Source organism: Lemur catta, chromosome 11 (assembly GCF_020740605.2).
Source record: "Lemur catta isolate mLemCat1 chromosome 11, mLemCat1.pri, whole genome shotgun sequence".
NCBI lineage: Eukaryota > Metazoa > Chordata > Mammalia > Primates > Lemuridae > Lemur > Lemur catta.
Genome location: NC_059138.1, coordinates 13,009,071 through 13,024,187, shown reverse-complemented (window position 1 = coordinate 13,024,187; position 15,117 = coordinate 13,009,071). Strand labels below are relative to the sequence as shown.

The window sequence follows — 15,117 nt, the reverse complement described above, 5'->3', positions numbered from 1 at the left end:
CAAGCCAGTCAGAAAAGGAAAGGTTGCCTACAATCTTCCCTCTAGACAAACTAGTCTTCAAGAAAAAGGAATATGTTTTGGGAGCCTTAACTTGTGTGATGAGATGAATTACTGAAAAGCTGCATGGAAACCACCTCTGGAATCTAAATTATATTTAGGTGCCTTGGGGACCTGTGTCATTTAAAAACTACTTGGTACAAGAATAATCATTTCCAATTTATCTTTCACACTCGGGGGAGCCCTCACATGAGTTCAGTTTGCTTGAACAGGGACACATCTTCCTGGGCTGCTCCCAGGCACCGCGGAAGGCACAGGTGGCCAAGGCCCACAAGCTCTGGCCCAATTTATGTCACAGCTTAGGGAGTTCCTTCCTCGCTGTGGCTTCTGGGCCGTGGGCCTCCCCTGGGGCTGAAACCTCACACTCTCATGGGATCCTCTCTCCTCTGCTGCTGACGTTATCAGCACCATCTCACATGAGGTCCCTGGCCACTTCACCCTCACCTCAGCCCTGCTCTGTGACCAGTCACCTCACATCTATTCCTTCATCCCCAAGGTCAGGTCTGCCCCTCCCCACCTCCACCTCCACACCCTCCTTGCTGAGTAACCCGAATCCCAAACACGGCAGCACAGAATACAAGGTCCGTGGGTGCGGAGCTCCACCCACACCCTCTCTCTCAACTTCAAACGTCAGCAGTCCTCCCTCCCTAGCATGTCTTCTCCTTAACCCCGCAGCCACCCCCACACCACTATTTCTTCTTCCTTTCCCTCCCCTTCCCTGGGTGTTTCCTTGAATGCAGAGTTGACATCGCTTCCCTGCATTTTCTCTTTGAAAGGTTTGCACACACAAGCTGGCCCTAGACACTGTTTACGTCCATCTTTGCAATTCAGCAAACTGCTCCCAGATGAACAACTTCGCTGGCTTAAGCTATAAACCCACTTGTTAGATGATGGCACCTGCCTTCCCCTCAAAACTGATTTAAAATGAGCACAGATTTTAATAAAGTACCAAAAAACTTAACGCATCATTCCTCTAGGATCATTCAGGGACAATCTGAGTTCATAAAATGCTAATGTGTCAAATACGCCTGAACCAATAGAAATTCTATACATCATGATGAACAAAGTGCACGGGAAAAGAACACAATATAAATGTCTGCACAACAGCTGGGAATTTAAAAGCCCTTCATAAACAGCCGTTGAAGAGTTACCTTTATAAATATTGCAGAAGGCAACTGCTTTGTTTTAATCACACAGTCTGGCTCCAGTGCATAACTAATGTGTAAGAAAGAATAGCCTTTGGAATTGGAAAAACTGGATTGGAATCTGCACTAGTGCTGGGTTAATCCTGTCCTTGGTGTTTCCTTCTATAAAATGAGGAAAAGGACACATGCCTCCCAGGGCCTTTGTGAGGATTAAATGAAATAACACATGAAAGGGGCTAAGTTTGGTACAGGTCAGAGCCACCTGTGCCACCTTACTGATGACTGGATCTCACGCCCAGAGATTTTGGCTTAATGTGGCTGGGTGTGAGCTAGAATTTTAAAACTTCCCAGGTGATTATAACATGCACAAGGTCAAGAGCCACCTGGACTAAAATGTGGCAAGCTTTCAAAAACAATGCCAGCTATTAGTATAATTATGAATAATATGGCCTAGAAAAATAAGAATTCAGGATTCTAGGCTTAAATAAGATTAGGAACATAAAAGAAATCAGGCTAAGGCAAGTGAGTATTCTAATAATCAGGACCCCTAAGGGGAAACAGGTTTGAGGGCACATGAAAACAAACTTGCTTTCTTCTTCCTGTTCTTCTCAGCTAGCAAAAATCAGGGGAAATGTACCCCCAGGAATAAACTGAGGACCCTACATATCTACTGATGTTCATGAAGGCCACCCTAGCTAAGCAGCAGGAGCTGTAAATTGCTGATGTGGATTTCCAGGGGCTGAGGCTCTAACCAGCCGCTAATAGAATAGTCACCTTCTAGGTCCTCTTCAGCAAAATATTTATATTGTCATCTAAAAATGTATTTTTCACTCATTGAAACTGCATTTGGCATTAGACACTAGCTCTTGCTTTTATTACTTGTTATTTTGTGATCATCTTGTGAAGACTTTTAGATTTCAAGGAGGTGTTCTATCTAGAAGGTTCTGGAAGGCCCTTAAAACAAGGATGAGTAGAAACCCTTGGTAAGTAACATCCAATAAGGAAAAAGTCTGGCCAGGAAGGGTCTTGAGGCAAATAAAGCACAAGCAAGTCCAGATTGAATATTTAGGTGGAGACCAAGGATCACAGTGATAGAAGAGGATTCCGCCATAAGGACAAAGAGTCAGCCACCCTTTAGGATGAGACATGATGGAATTTTATTACTTCAAAGTTCTGTTCACAAGCACTCTAGTTTTGAAAGCAGCTTCATTCCTATTTCTCTCTCAAGTACGATAATAATAGGAAAAAAACAGTCATAAAATAAGCAATTCTAAAGAAAAAATTTTTTTAAAAACCAAGGGTCACCCTCCTATAAAAAGATTGCCAGAAAACAATACAAAGAACAAGCTTAAACATCTACAATGAAAAAACATATGTGAAAGAAGACATGAGTGAAATAAAATGAGGAAAGGCACCTTAAGGAAGAACGTATACTACAGCAAATGTGCCAAATTCCAAAGGAAAGGGTATGCGATCCTCATCCCCAAGGAGAGACTCAGCAGGAATTAGGAATTTTTAAGAAATAAAATTGTAAGGCTTTTTCCTGCGATGTTTATAAATTTTCTTATCTATCTTCCATACAATACAAATAAAACAAAACAAACAAAACAAGCAATTATTTCATAACTATTATGATTCATCCATTTAATGACCTTTTTTTCCCACTTTTTAAGATATTTGAAATCAGGATGCATTTATAATCAGTGGTGTGCCACCGTTTAAATGCATTGTTTTTTCTTCATGATTTTTCCTTCCCAGGGGTACAGAAAATAAATGGTGCATCCCACTATCAATGGCATCTTAGCTTCAATGAAATACTGTATTAGTAATCAGCAGTAATATTACTATGTGCAAAATGCTAGCAAGGGGCTAGTAAGCTAGTGAGGGAGGAAGGACATATGCATAGAAAGTTAGATTAACAATAATAATACTCAGCTCCTAACAAGAGCAAACGAATGCACAGTAGTAGTAGACAAAAACTAAAAGAATATCAAGCAGAGAGCATCCAAGCAATTTAATTCTATCAGTAAAAATAAGAGCTGAACTTTGTGCTGAACGTGGTCAGAATTTCGAAAGCTAGGGACCCTGGGCAGGCGCTCCCTGTGGGAAGCTGTTGAAGAAAGAACACAGACCTCAGGAGACAGGACTGACACAGAGTAGGCAGTTCAAGATGTTCCCACAGGGACATGACGGGAGACTGGGTGGGGAGTGGGGTTACACAACAGAGGACCTGAACCGCCGAAAAAAGCAGTTTGGCTTTTACTGAACAAGCTGGCACCCTCAACAGCCACCGCCTGCCAAAGTGCAGACTCTCTACAACAGCCGGGGGACACTGGCCAGGTTCCTGCTCTCTGGCCAGAAATGATCTGGTTCCTCCCCCTTGTCTGTCAGGTAATTCCTCTGCCGCGGCGCCCACCCCCAACAGACACACCACAGTCAGTCTTCCACTTGGGTCTCCCCTCTGGATGTTGTCTCAGATCCCCCTACTGGCTCACGGAAGCCTCTGCCTCTCCTGGAAAGGGAATTGGACCGAGCAGAGCTACTAAGTTTTTGGGAGAAGGGTGACATTGTGCGAGAACTGCAGGAAGACTCACATGGGGCAGAAGAGACCAGACAGCCTTGGATGAGATGGTGAGGACTGAGGCGGAGGAAGGGAAAGAAAAGCGGCAGGTGTGAGAGGCACCTGGAAGGCGGGCCCAGAGGGGCAGGGAGACAGCAGTGGGACCACGGAGGGCAGCAGGACTTTGATATGTCCCCACAGATGGCCCTCCCCCTGGCCCTGCAGTGTCCACAGCCTGGTAGCAAAAACAGAATTAAAACATAAATCACTGTAACTCCCAATAGCCAAAAGGCAGAAGTCCACTGGCCAATGAATGAATAAGCAAAATGTGGTCCACACATACAATGGAACTCAGCCTTAAAAAGGAAGGACATTTTGATAGGTGCCACAACACGGGTGAACCTGGAGATCATTATGCTACGTGAAATGAGCCAGGCACAGAAGGACAAATACTGTACAATTCCACCTACATAAGGTACCCAGAGGAGTCAAATTCAGAGATAAAATGGTGGTTGCAGGAGCTAGAGGGGAGAGGAAATGGAAAGTTGTTGATTAATGGGTACAGAGTTTTGGTTTTGCAGGATGAAGAGAGTTCTGGAGATGGATGGTGGTGATAGTGGCACAGCAAGGTGAAGGTGCTTAATGCCACTGTGCACTTAAAAATCGTTAAGATGATAAAATTTTATGCTATATGTACTTTACCACAATTTTTTAAAATAAATCACTGTAATATAAAGTGAGAACAAGAAAGACAGTTTGGCCCAGGCTTTGAAGGATGCGCAGACTTCCATTCTGGAGACTCCAAAATAGAGCCCCGTGTTCCTCCAGCTCTGGTCCTTTTGCACAAGATCATACCATCAGTCCCACAGGAAACAATAGTGCTGGCTGTCCCACCCTGGTGCAGCTGAGATCCCCAGTGCCATCCACCCTGGCTTCCCAGCTCTCGATCTTCCTACATGGAGTAGTGACTCCTTCCCCATATGGGAACACACGTTCACATATCAGAGAGAAGAGACAGAACATAAAAACACAACAGGGCTGGTAAAAACAACAGTTCAGGTACTCTTTCTGGAAAATTTCTGGACTATACAAACTATAAATCTACTTCTAAAACCCCCAACACGGCATATTTTGGAATAATTATTCTGGAATAATTATTCTTACACACCCACACAGGGTTTTTTCTTTTCAAGTCTATCCTTTTTGACTCAGGTATTCTCATTCTATAAACCTACCCTAAAAGAAATAACCAGAAGCTCAAAGATCTATGTTCAAAAAGGCTCATTATGGCATGTATATAATGGCAAGAATGAGTATCAATAAAGATTTCAAATAATGAAAGAAAGGCTTTAAAAATTCTGCTCTACAAATCAATATTACGCAGCCATTAAAAATATTTTAAAGAACACATAATGGCATGGAAAATACAATACAATGAAAATTGCAAGATGCAAAATTATATAGATAGTGTGATCCCATTTTATGAAAAAAGTCTATTACATACATATTTTAAAAGACCAGGAAGATGCATATCAAAATGTTTATGTAATAGTTACTGCTAGTTGATAGAAATGAAGATGATTATTTTCTTCTAAATATTATTTCCGTATTTTCTAAAGTATCTCTAAAAATGAGTATCATTTATAATCAGAGACAAGCTGGTTTTTATCCCAACAGAGAAGAAATCAACATGCAGCAAATTCAGACATTGACAGCACTGAGTTTCAAATGACAGCTAATCATTCACAGGGCTTTAAGTTTATGGAATAGGTCTGGGACAAAGATGTAGTTCTGAGGTTCAACCACATGAAGGCGACTCCTGAAGCCAAGAGAGTAATTAAGATCATCAAGAAAGAAGAGAGGGTGTGAGAAAAAGCATTCTGAGTTAGGATTCAGGAGCAAAAAGCAGGTAACGGGCAGAGAAAGAGAAAAGGAACCCCAGCTTTATGAAGCAGCTTACAAGTCCACGGAGAGGCAACCCAGTACTGAATTCACCAAGTCATTATTTATTCTGCTCATTCAGTCATTTATACTTTCAATCACTCATTCGTAGAATCATTCCTTCTTTCAATCATCCATTTAGCAATTCAACAAATGTTTATTGAAGGCTTGCTCTGTGCCAGGCACGATGCTAGGTGGTGAGAATACAGAGCGAATAAGGTAAGATCACTGCCCTCAAGAAGCCCATTAGGAACAATTTTAAAACAGGTGTCGGACTTAACTCCAGTGAGAATGGCCTTATCAAAAAGTCCCATAACAATAAATGTTGGCGTGGATGCGGAGAGACAGGAACACTCATACACTGCTGGTGGGACTGCAAACTAGTGCAACCCCTGTGGAAACAATATGGAGATACCTTAAACAGATACAAGTAGACCTACCATTTGATCCAGCAATTCCATTATTGGGCATCTACCCAAAAGAACAAAAGACATTCTATAAAAAAGACACCTGCACCCGAATGTTTATAGCAGCACAATTCACAATTGCAAAGATGTGGAAACAACCGAAGTGCTCATCAATACATGAGTAGATTAATAAAATGTGGTATATGTATACCATGGAGTACTACTCAGCTATAAGAAACAACGGGGATATAGCATCTCTTATGTTTTCCTGGAGAGAGCTGGAACCCATTCTACTAAGTGAAATATCCCAAGAATGGAAAAATAAGCACCACGTGTACTCACCATCAGATTGGTTTCACTGATCATCACCCAAGAGCACATTTAGGAATAACATTAATTGGGTGTTGGGCAGATGTGGTGGGCGGAGGGGACGGGTGTATACATACATAATGAGTGTGATGCGCACCGTCTAGGGGATGGACACGCTTGAAGCTCTGACTCGGGGTGGTGGGGGGCAAGGGCAATATACGTAACCTAAACTTTTGTACCCCCATAATATGCTGAAATAAAAGAATAAAAATAAAAAAATAAAAATAAATAAACAAATAAAACAGGTGTCGGAGTTATGATAGGGGTGCACAGGAACAAGGGGTATCAAAACTGTTCTGGGATTCTGAAAGGCTTCCTAGAGGAGGTGGTTTTGACGGAGGAGTAAAATCACACAAATGAGGAGGAAAAAGGGCATTCCAGACAGAAGGAACAGTATGTGCAAAGGCACAGAGGCATGTAAACAGTTCAATGCAGTTCGCATATGGGGAACCACCATATGGGGAACCACCAGAGCAACACGGTAGGGGGAGAAGTAGGCAGAGAGGTGGGAAAGGGGGGAAGAGGCTGTTCCACTACTACAGGCAGATCAAGGAAAATGAAGCCTGAACAAACCAGAGACATTGCCCTCTGTGGCATCACACTGCTTCTCATCAAACGAGCTTGGAGAACACACTGCCAAGGAACAGAGCCAGTAGGCCCATCGATAAGGACACAGGCAGAAACCCAAAGTCAGATTATCAATCTTGGCCAACTACTTTGTTAAAGCATATAACTATGGACCCAACTGGTATCCCCGAGCCACTGGCTGACCCCTCCTTATCTCTATGGTCCCCTGTTCTCTCTCCTTTAGCCATCTCTACTACTCAGCCTGCCTTCCTCTCTAAGCGCCCGGGTATTTTGCTCTGGGTGTGAACTCATGAGCCAGTGTGTCTGTATTTAAGCATTTCCTTGCATATCTATCTCTGCATACAATGCTATTAACCTACACACTTGTACACACAAACTTCCTTATGTACCCATGTGTCTGTGTTTTGCATTTTTCTGTGAAAAAGAATGTGGACACATACTTCAGTCTTCCCTCATCTTTTCATGAGTGTCATCCTCTGGATATATGCACATGTTTATGATTATTTGTGTGCATATACATGTGCTGGACATAGGTGGACATGTGACTCATACACACAGGCCACGGGAGTGGATGTCGGCGGTTTTGGCCTGCCTGGCACCCACCTCCCTAGTCTTATTTCTTCCACCATGGCACATGATCCAGGTACAACCCACACTCAAGATACTCATTTTCTCCTGGCCTAGGAATGGGCACCTATCTCAAGCCCGAGGCTCTCTCCCCAAAATGGGAATCTCAAACAGAATTAAGAAGGCTGAACTTCGTCCTGTTAGCTGTACCCTGAAGGAATAGTCTTCAACTCCTACAGCCAGGATCCCAAAGTGGCAGGCCCTGGGACATCTTGTCAGGGTCACAGAAGTGGAAATTGACACACATATAAATATTTACATAACTTCCCAGTTGTAAAGTTCTATGATTCAGTAGCTATTTAGCAATCTCTCACACACTTCCCAGGAAGACAGCTTTGCCAGGACAGTTGTTTAAAACTCTATTTCTCTCTCCCTGGTTCAATTTACTGCTATTTCACTGTCCATCACTATTCTTCCTCTCCCAGGTCCACAGTGGATCGGTTTCTGCCTAGCAACCCCTAACAGTGGATGGCGGCTACTTCCCCAGGATCACGTGGCAACAATCCAAGACGATCCAAACAAACCAGTATGGCCAGCAACGGTTCCTATCCAGGTAGCTGTACAAATTACACAATTAGAGAAATACAGATTTGTTTTTGCACTATGGCCAAAAGTTCTCATGCATAATTTTCTAATCAAATGACTTCAATACAATTCTAAAACTTGGATGTGTATTAATTATATTCCCTCACTGCAATTAACCAAACATCAAAACTTAAAGACCACCTCAAATCATGACCATAAACACCTAGAAAAAGTACCATTAATCCATGCATTCATGTATTCATCTTCTCATGTAATACACAGTTGGGCACCGTGGAATAAAAAGACAACTCTAAGAGGGTTCTCACCATTGGAAAACAGAGTGGGGGTTTTCGGTGGAGAGGCCCAAACTGCACAGGACAAATGATCTCTATGTTTACTTCTTACAAAAAGCCTGCAATTAACCCAGATTTTATGAATGGAGAAAATGTAATCTTTATGATCGTTTTAAACCCTGATGTTGGGTTATCAATTATTTCAGCATGAAACAATGTCATGAAATTTTGGTCATAATTTAAATGTATTTAAATTTACATTAAGTTAGAAACATTATTTTTTTCTGGATTAGAGGATCCATTCACAAATTCTTTATAAATTTATGTAAATTTTACTGTCAAAGAGTTGTAACTCGGTAAATTCCTAAGAGCTGAACTGCTAGGACAAAAGGCATGAACCTCACCTCACTGTGATGATCAGAGGGCGACTGTGTCTCTGAGTCAGATGTGACCCTTCTGTGAACACTGTTCTCCAGGACTAACAATTTTCAATTCCAAATGTCGTGGCTGTGTTAGATCAAGTCAGTTCTCAGAACTAGAGGGCAAAAGATAGAGAAGACTGCTGGGCCCTTAACATGGATAAGATCTGGTTTGTGTCAAAAAATTACTTCAAGATAGGGCAAATCAAAGAAGGATTAGAGCGAAGGCCCAACCTCAGTGGGTGAAAGGCTGACTGGGCCACTGGAGTCCAGGAGAAACAGAATTTGTCCCTGGGAGCTCTCTGGCAAAGGAGATAGTGCAAATGATGTGTCAAAAACCACAAGCTAAAATGCTTCCAACACCAGCAAGGGGCTGAACCTCCCAGACACCCAGGCTGGAGCCAGGCACCTCATGCAAATGTATCTGGAGCCTCTGAAAGTAAAGCTGTTCCTTCCATACTGCATGTGCTTTTCTCAAGAAATGCTTTTGGAGGAACTGCAGGACTAGAAAAACATGTGGCAGCACCCTCTGATCTTCCAGAGATCAAAACTATTATGCAGCAAAGTCTCTAGGAACATGATGTCAGAATGCTGGGAAATTGCAGGGGCACTGCAAACCCCAAACGATACGGGCAATGAAAAGGGAGGATGGGACACAAAACGCAGCCTCTCCCCCAGTGCCCTCATAACTTCTCCCCATGCGATTCTGTGACAGACAGGTCCCTGTGGGCTATTGACAGCACAGCCTAAGGAGCAGGAACCATCTGCCCCTCACTTTGATCTGGGTGACAGTCAATGCCCATATCCTTTGGCCACCGAAGAGTGGGTCCCTTCTGGGGTCACACCAGGTGGATAAAATCCATTCTAAGTTGTCCTAGGAGCAGCCTCAAAACTTGAAGTTTGGCACTTGAGGAGCACGCCATTAAAGGCCAAAGAACATTCACAGGGTCCACACAAAGAGATCCTGGCATTCTTCTTTTCAGATCTGTGATGGAAATGCTGCTCTTTGAGAGCTACCACAGGAAATCTTGACAGACTGGTGCAGCAATCACAGCAGCTGGGCAGAAAACAGATCTATTAGACTCTTATCATGGGTTGAAAGAGCCACTTTGGGATCAGCCCATGGTGAGCATTTTCCACCCTGACACGAGGCTGCCAGCCCCCATGGGACGGAGGGAGGGTGCTCTCGCACACAAATGGTCCACCAGGCCTTTGACCACTCAACAATCCTTCTATAGCTTCCTGCTCTATTCCTCCTCCTATGATCCACACATACCATAATTATAAACCACTTTTTTAACGGACCCCAACCTGCTCCTGCCCATCTCACTTAAGCAATGACCACACCACCATCAAAAAAAAAAAAAAAAAAAAAAAAAAGAGGCTATTGGACATCAACTTCCTCAACAGCATCATCTTCCCACCCTCTTACCTACATCTACCCACAACTGCACCCATCCCTCCCTCCTTCCCACCTGTCCCAGCAGAAGAGGCATCATTCTTTCTATCCAAGGACACTCTGCAGTCTGACTCTGTCCTCTCTTAGTTACCAGCAATGTGACTTAGGGCGAGTTACTTCGTCTCCTTGTATGTTAGGTTGCTCATCTGTAAAATGGTGTTAATAACTGTACCTGATGGGGTTGTCAGGATTAATGGCTTAATACAATCCATATGTGTCAAGTGCCTAGAAGAATGCCTGGCATATGGTAAGTGCACATTCAGTTTTAGTTAGCTATTATTGTGCCTATTAGTATTATCATTTATTCCTGTCTGCTCTGAGAACTTTCTTCAGTAATTAAATGTTTCTCTCCATTACCTTCAACCATTTTGTCTTGTGGCAGCTCATCTCCAAAGGTGATGGCCATCAATTCATAAGCATATGCTTTTCCACCCATCAATGGGTAGCTCCTATTCCCTCCTGGCCCTTGAATCTGGGTTGGCCTTCTGACTTGGTCTGACCAACAGAATGCAGCAGAGGCAACGTTCTGGTTGCTTCTTTCAGGAACTTGCGAGCCCAGGATCTTAAGAGGACTGGTAGCTCTGCTTCATCCCTCTTAGAAGCCAGCTACCCAAGTCCTATCATGCTATGAGGAAGCTCAAGCTAGCCACATAGGAAGAGAGAGGGAAGGAGTGTGGAAAAAATACCAAGATACAAGACATGTGAGTGAAACCCTCTCAGACCTTCCAGCCCAGTCGTGGTGCCAGCCAAATGCGGCCAAGTGAGTGACCCCAGCCAAGTTTCAAGGAGCAAGAGAACCGTCCATCCAAGCCCTGTCCAAATTCCTGACTCACAGAATCATGAGAAATAATAAATCAATGTTGGTTTAAGCCATTCACTTTTGGGGTGATTTGTTATGCCACAACAGATAACTGAAACAATGCTCCCCTTCAGCACTGAAAGAATGCTCTGCTCCATCTTACATCCCATCTTAAAACAAAATATCCCCCTAGTTCTTTGATCCTACATCCACTATCAGTTACTGCCCTTTGTGTCACCACTGAGTGCAGTCCTCTGTTAGAGCACTGAGCACATGGCTGAATGGTTATTTATGCACAGAACTCTCTCCTAGACCGAGTTCCTTGAGGACCATGACTGACTGCCATATTTATCTGAGTATCCCAACATCAAGCACGGTGCTCAGCACATGGCAGTGATGGTAGCAGTAGATGGTAGCAGAATAATGCATGCGTGGGACCACTGCACACCTGGTCTGCCTGCAGGCATGCGTTCTGGCACTGGAATATCCAACACCAAGATGGAAAAATGAAATACAGGACCCAGATAGGCAAAATTTCCAGAATTGGACAAAATTCAAAAGGTGCAGGAAAGCGATGAAGAGAAAGATCTGCATGGGGGTGTCAGAAGTCATAAGCTGAAAGCCACTGAGATCTGGGAGTTGTTCCTGCGGCATAACTAGTTTATCCTGACTGATAGGGCACATATTCTACAAGCATATCTCGTTTTCTTCTCATGGGGAGCCGAACACTGAACTGGAAGAGGGAGCAGAGGAATCTGAAAGCTGTCAATGAGTAAAGTCGATATAAACTGCGATGGAAAAAAAAAGAACAGTTGCAAGCTTAGGATTTCTGGAAATTACTTAGAAGGTTAAACTTTAACACGAGATCTAGGCAAGAACTCAAGGCGTTAATATGCTGTGTTTTATGAAGAGCCAAAAAGGCTCAAGGGGCACATGAAACAAAAGAAGTAGGACAGCTGGCTGCGCTGGTGGGTTTTGAGCAAGGTGCTTATTTTAAGGCCTCAACTTCCTCCCACCAAAATCTCAAAGTTAATGAGAAATTGATTTTAAACCAGTGGTGTATGTTAATTTATTAACAAAGAAGATGTATTACAACCACGCACTGTGCTGTCAGAAACAAACCACAGAAAAATACCATAGTCAAAACAAAGTAGAAATGTTATCAAAACCACAAGGATATGATCCAGGACAAGATAAAAGAGGAAATACAGGAAGAAAATGTTACTCAGTAGTAAGAAAAATATTATCCTCCTCTGTGCTGGAGGAAATGGAATATGGTTCCTAATATGAATTTTAATTTTTTGAGTATTTTTATTATTAAAATGTTTAATCTGCTGAAATAAAACAAAAATGCACCTCCACACAATACTGTAGCTTTCGAAAGCCTTCTTTGTCCATTTCTCACAATCCATGTTTGGTGAGCAACTTCTGTGTGCGAGGCTGGGGCGTGACTTCGCAGTCAGGGCTTCTGACACATGCGGGGGCTGGCCAGGGGCCAGACGGGATGCTGACTGTGGCTCTGTCCACAGAGCTCACTCTGCTACGCAAGTAAAGCCCGTGAGTGGGCACTTCTACGGCAGTCACTCTAACACAGACCCAGAACAGAGCAGACCCTGTCTGGGGGGTGCACATGCTCACCCCCAGGGTTGGGAAGGCTCTTGCTAAGCTGTGTGACCTTGAGCAAGTCAGTGAACCTCTCTAAGTTTTATTTTCCTCATCTGTAAAATGGGGATAATAATAATACCTACCTTACAGAATTGTTGTATAGATTAAACAAGAGACAGTGTGCCTCACACAATGTTTGGCACATAGCAAACACTCTATAATTGTTGGGTATTATAATTATTCCCAAGTCAGACCTAAGATTTCTACAAGACAGGACTAGAGAAAGAAGTGCAAAGGGGACCTCAATCAATGGCTCAAATGCCAATTAACAATGAAATGCAACTTTAACAGAGATACTTTTTACCTATGAGTTTGGCAAAGGTAATAGCGATTGGTAACAGCCTGTACTACAGAGGGCAGAAGCAAAGCTGGCACCGTGATTCATTGCTGGAGAGAGTGCGGATTGCTTCAACCTTTCTAGAGAGCAATTTGGCAATATGTATCAAAATTTAATATGTGCATACTGCCTAGTCCAGCAATTCTATTTCTGGGAATTTATCCTAAGGAAGTAATTAGAAAAGTGTGTAAAGATATATGTACTGTGATGCTCATAGCAATGTTTACTTATAACAGCAAAAGCTGAAAGCAATACAATCGTCCATCGATAGAGAACTAGTTAAAAGAAGTATAGAACATCCACAGCATCCAATAAAATCCTGATGTGGATCTATAGTTCCTGACAATGTAAAGATTCTAGGACAAAGTGTGAGGTGAAAAAAGCAAGTTGCCAAACAACACGTAAGATATGACACTACTGCTTTGTATGTATGTGCATGTGCTTATACATGTGGGAAAAACAGTCTGAAAGGAGAGACACCAACATGTCATAGCTGTTGTCTTCGAGTGGTAGGATTTGGGGTGATTTTTGCTTTCTAATTTATACCTTTTTTGTACCATGTGAATTCATTCAACATGCAAAAAATTTTACATTTAAGGTTCTTCATATCATCCTCTGATCAAAACCCTCAATGATCCTCCATCCCCAGCACCCATTTCCTCTCATACCCGAGCTCCTGCCGCCCCCACCCTCTGCCTCGGACACACTGGCTGCCTCCCCCGACACCAGGCACGCTCCAGCCTTAAGCCTTTGCACTGGCTACTTCATCTGCTGGGAACACTGTCCCCAAAACAGCTACTTGGCTTGCCCCCCTTGCCTCTTTCAAACCTTAGCATAAATGTCACTGTTACGGATTGAACTGTGTGCTCCCAAGTTCATATGAAGTCCTAACCACCAGAACCTTAGAATGTGTCCTGATGTGGAGGAAGGGTCACTGCAGATGTGATTAGTTAAGATGAGGTCATGCTGAAGTAGGGTGGGCCCCATCCAATATGACCGTGCTTATATCGGGGAAATTTGAACACAAACACACACGGGGAGATCACCAAGTAGATTGGAGCCACGCTGCCACAAGCCAGGAAGCACCAGAAGCGAGGAGGGAGGCTGGAATAGATCCTTCTCTAGTGCCTTCAGAGAGAGCGAGGCCCTGCCGACACCTTGATCCCGGACTCCAGGAATATAAGACAATACATTTCTGTTGTTTAAGCCACTCGGCGTGTGGCACTTAGTTGTGGCAGCCTGAGCAAACACACACTGCCGCCTTCTCAACGGGGCTCCCTAACCATCCAGATTAAAAATGCAACTCTCCGTCCCCAGCTGCTCATCTGCTGAAGTTATTCACAGCACCTACCACCTAGTAACACATCACATAATTAACTTTGTCCACCGATGTATCCCAAGGGCCCAGCACAGTGTCTGCACAGAGCAGGCCCTCAAGATAGACGTGCAGAATGCACAAACACAGAACAAAGCAGATAAACTCTGCCCTGGTGGGGCCCACGGTCCAGTGGAGGGAGAAAGGATAAACAGAAAGATATATATATATATAAGATGATGGTAAGTGTCATGGAGAAAAATGAAGCAGGCAGGAACAGAGGAATTACGGAGGCGGTTGCTAAAATTTTTTAAAATGGGGTTAGGGAAGGCCTCTTTGATTATAGTAGATTTGAGCAGAGACCTAAAGGGAAAGAGGAAACTGTGTAGATAATATCTGAGATAAGAATGTTCCAGACAGGGGGAACAGCAAGTACAAATTATTGCAATGAACATGTCATTGTTTTTATAATCAGGAAAAAGCCAGTAAAGCTATTGTAATTCTCAAAATGCATAAGAATATTTAAAAGCCCAATTCCAAGGGCTAGGAAGAAGAAACTAATTTTACAAATTCCTAAGACTCTATTCAGCCTCTTCTCAGGGCCAGGTTGA

General features: G+C 43.2%; 1 protein-coding gene across 1 annotated transcript in view; it reads right to left on the bottom strand.

The window, feature by feature from the left end:
- The window catches only part of KIAA1549 (KIAA1549 ortholog), a 103,418-nt gene extending 92,592 nt beyond the window's left edge, over nt 1–10,826 (bottom strand). The window contains exon 1 of the mRNA XM_045564137.1: nt 10,748–10,826. Coding sequence (XP_045420093.1) covers nt 10,748–10,826 — 79 coding nt within the window. The remainder of the gene's footprint in view (nt 1–10,747) is intronic.
- Nucleotides 10,827–15,117: the final 4,291 nt, after the last annotated feature.